Raw genomic sequence first — 4,006 nt, forward strand, 5'->3', positions numbered from 1 at the left:
CACTTGATGCAAATGGTTTAAGTACAATCAACTTATCCAGGTTTACAGTGTTGACTACAGACTAGATTTGTCTAGAGACAGCTACTGAGGGACACTAGCAGATTGTGGCAATGACGACACTGTGGTGAGCTTAATTAGCTGTTACTCTGTTTGTATACTCATCACTCCTATAAAGGTGTTATGCAGAGCCCTGGCTCACAACACTGCTACGACCTCCAGCCACTCCATCTGTTTTATGTGCCACAGCACCAGGCCACTGCCACTGCAGTGAAGGGTTTGGTCTTTTTATGATAAGAATCTCAATTTGTATTTGACAGACACATTTTATTATTAGAACAGTTGGCAGTACATCAGCAAGTTGTGTTTACTTAAAAAAATGTCTAATAACAACTCTTTGGTTGGTGGTAAGGTCATTTTGCTGCATTATAGGGAGATAGTCATTGTTGTTCAGGTTTTATTTGTGATGTTTCTTTGCATCAACTCTTTGCTCATCATAACTTTTTTCAGAAAGGAGTGCTTCTACACAACTGGACGCTACATCTTATTTGCTGTTACACTTCTGTCTGATAGTTTCATGTTAGTCATGTCTGATATCCTCCTCATCTTGACCCAGTTTGGATTTGCCATGCAAGTTTGGATGTGTGTCATTATCTCTGTTGTGGTACTTCTGTATAATATAGTTACACCAGTTACTCTGACTGCAATGACCCTGGAGCGATATGTGGCCATCTGCATGCCCCTGCGTCATTCACAGCTGTGCTCCACACGCAGCACTATGCATTGCATCCTCATCATTCACAGCCTCAGCTCTGTGCCCTGCATTGTTGTTCTCTCCACCTTCTTTGCATCAGCCTCTTTTAGTTTGTACAAACAATACAGGTTATGTGCTATCAATATGTTCATGTTGTATAGATGGCAGGATCATGTTATCTCAGCCGTACAAGAGTTTTACTTCTTGATTATGGTTATCATCATTTTATTTTCTTATGTTAAAATCATGAAAGTGGCCAAAGCTGCATCAGGAGAGGATAAAAAGTCGTCATGGAAAGGGCTCAGAACAGTAATTCTTCATGGTTTCCAGCTGCTGCTCTGTCTCATACAGCTGTGGACTCCATTCATAGAAAGCACTCTGCTTCGATTTGATTTAATTTTATTCTTCATGTCAGGTTGCTAACTTCATATTATTTGGTCTTACTCCTAAATGTCTGAGTCCTCATCTTATGGCCTCAGAGATGAAACATTTTCTCAAGCACTGAAAAATGTCTTTGGCTTGTAAAGAAATATTTGACAAATGATTATTTGATTGATGTAGATTACTGACATGTCGGCACTTCATTTTGACACGAGTATTTAAAGAATGTTTCATTATTTATCTATGTTATTATTAGATCTTGGCTGTTGACTGTATTGTCATTCAGTTACAATTGAACACTACTGTTGTTTTGTTTGCATAATTCATCATCCTCCAGTTTAGTTTTATGCCGTGTTGATTTGTTGTTATGTAATTTTGGTTTTAGATCTTCCAAGCATCCAAGCCTAGATACAGATATGACAAACTATGTACAATAAACAACTGCTGTGCCGCATTTGCTTTCGGTGCTGTTTATATGTAAGTTGTAAAGTTTTATCAGCATTTTAAATACTTCAACAAACAATGACCAAATATACAGTATGCTTTGAGGAAAGAAATGTATACAGAGAGAAAAAAGAAGTACAGAAGACAAAGTAGCAATGTACACTACATTTACAACACCAGCACTACAGTGAATGACACCATCATCACCCCCTTGGAGCTCCTGAGACAGTAAAGATCATGAATGGAGTACTTATTGCAAGTTAACACTTCTCTGAGTTTGCTCAAAGAGACAGTAGTTAAATACCCAAGACGACAGGATGATGATTATATAGTACAGTTTAAATTACTTTTGGCCTACAACCTCGATTTTGATTGCCACTGAGAGAGGGACACTAGCCAGAAAGTGTAATGATGACACTGAGTTTTACTTAGGCTGTTGCTTGTGTTTTGTGTTTTAGCTGCTGCTATTTTTTTTCTTCTTTGTCAGAAAATGAATGAAGATGAAAGACATGAATACTTTATATTATAATAAAATACATGAATATATAAATATACGGGGGAGAACATGCAAACTCCACATAAAAAGGCCCCTGCCGGGGTTCAAAAAAGGAACGTCTGGCTGTGAGCGACATTGCTAACTCATGCACCCCGTGCAGCATTGTACAGATATAATATAATATATATATAATATTATATATATATATATATAATATATATATATATATATCTAATATATATATATATATATATATTATGGCATGCCGTTCAGGAAATTAAACCTTTGAATATATTGAATGAAACTTTGAATATATGGAGTAAACCTTGAATATATATATATATATATATCTTACTTTTCAAGCTCCATGTCTTACATCTATGTCTGTATACCTCAAGACATCAAGAGCAAAGTGTAAAGTGTAAACTCACTGTGTGCACATACACCTGGCCAATAAAAGTGTGTGTATGTGCATATGTGTATATATCTGTGTGTGTTTTAGGGATTTGTGGGATTATATTTGAATTTCTATCTGTCTTTACAATGAACCATCCCAATTTCCATACTTGGCGTAATGAAGTTTACCTTGACCATGAATTACAGACTACATTTGTCTAGAGACAGCTACTGAAGGACACTAGTAGATTGTGGCAATGACGACACTGTGGTGAGTTTAATTAGCTGTTACTCTGTTTGTATACTCATCACTCCTATAAAGGTGTTATGCAGAGCCCTGGCTCAGAACACGGCTAAGACCTCCAGCCACTCCATCTGTCTTATGTGCCACAGCACCAGGCCACTGCCACTGCAGTGAAGGGTTTGGTCTTTTTATGATACAAATCTCAATTTTTATTTGACAGACACATTTAATTATTAGAACAGTTGCAGTACATCAGCAAGTTGTGTTTACTTAAAAAAATAATGGCTAATAACAACTCTTTGGTTGGTGGTAAGGTCATTCTGCTGCATTATAGGGAGATAGCCATTTTTGTTCAGGTTTTAGTTGTGATGTTTCTTTGTATCAACTCTTTGCTCATCACAACTTTTTTCAGAAAGGAGTGCTTCTACACAACTGGACGCTACATCTTATTTGCTGTTACACTTCTGTCTGATAGTTTCATGTTAGTCATGTCTGATATCCTCCTCATCTTGGCCCAGTTTGGATTTCCCATGCAAGTTTGGATATGTATGATTATCTCTGTTGTGGTACTTCTGTATAATATAGTTACACCAGTTACTCTGACAGCAATGACCCTGGAGCGATATGTGGCCATCTGCATGCCACTGCGTCATGCAGAGCTGTGCTCCACACGCAGCACTATGCATTGCATCATCATCATTCACGGCTTCAGCTCTGTGCCCTGCATTGTTGTTCTCTCCACCTTCTTTGCATCAGCTTCTTTTAGTTTGTACAAACAATATAAGATATGTGCTATCAAGATTTTTATGTTGTATAGATGGCAGGATCATGTTATCTCAGCCGTACAAGAGTTTTACTTCTTGATTATGGTTATCATCATTTTATTTTCTTATGTTAAAATCATGAAAGTGGCCAAAGCTGCATCAGGAGAGGATAAAAAGTCGTCATGGAAAGGGCTCAGAACAGTAATTCTTCATGGTTTCCAGCTGCTGCTCTGTCTCATACAGCTGTGGACTCCATTCATAGAAAGCACTCTGCTTCAGTTTGATTTAATGTTATTTTTTCATGTCAGGTTGTCTAACTTCATATTATTTGGTCTTACTCCTAAATGTCTGAGTCCTCTCATTTACGGCCTCAGAGATGAAACATTTTCTCAAGCACTGAAAAACGTCTTTGGCTTGTATGAAAGAAATATTTGACAATATTGATTATTTGATTGATGTAGATTACTGAACATGTCTGCACTTCATTTTGACATGAGTATTTAAAGAATGTTTCATTTTTATCTATGTTA

General features: G+C 37.1%; 1 protein-coding gene and 1 pseudogene across 1 annotated transcript; both read left to right on the forward strand.

Moving 5' to 3' along the window:
* The first annotated feature begins 562 nt into the window (after positions 1 to 562).
* LOC113746005 (odorant receptor 131-2-like) lies at positions 563 to 1,255 on the forward strand (annotated as a pseudogene).
* Positions 1,256 to 2,993: 1,738 nt separating this feature from the next.
* Positions 2,994 to 3,911, forward strand: LOC113746169 (odorant receptor 131-2). Its single transcript, XM_027280875.1, has one exon. The coding sequence runs from the start codon at positions 2,994 to 2,996 to the stop codon at positions 3,909 to 3,911; it is 918 nt and encodes a 305-aa protein (XP_027136676.1).
* Positions 3,912 to 4,006: the final 95 nt, after the last annotated feature.

Source organism: Larimichthys crocea, chromosome VII (assembly GCF_000972845.2).
Source record: "Larimichthys crocea isolate SSNF chromosome VII, L_crocea_2.0, whole genome shotgun sequence".
Lineage (NCBI taxonomy): Eukaryota > Metazoa > Chordata > Actinopteri > Sciaenidae > Larimichthys > Larimichthys crocea.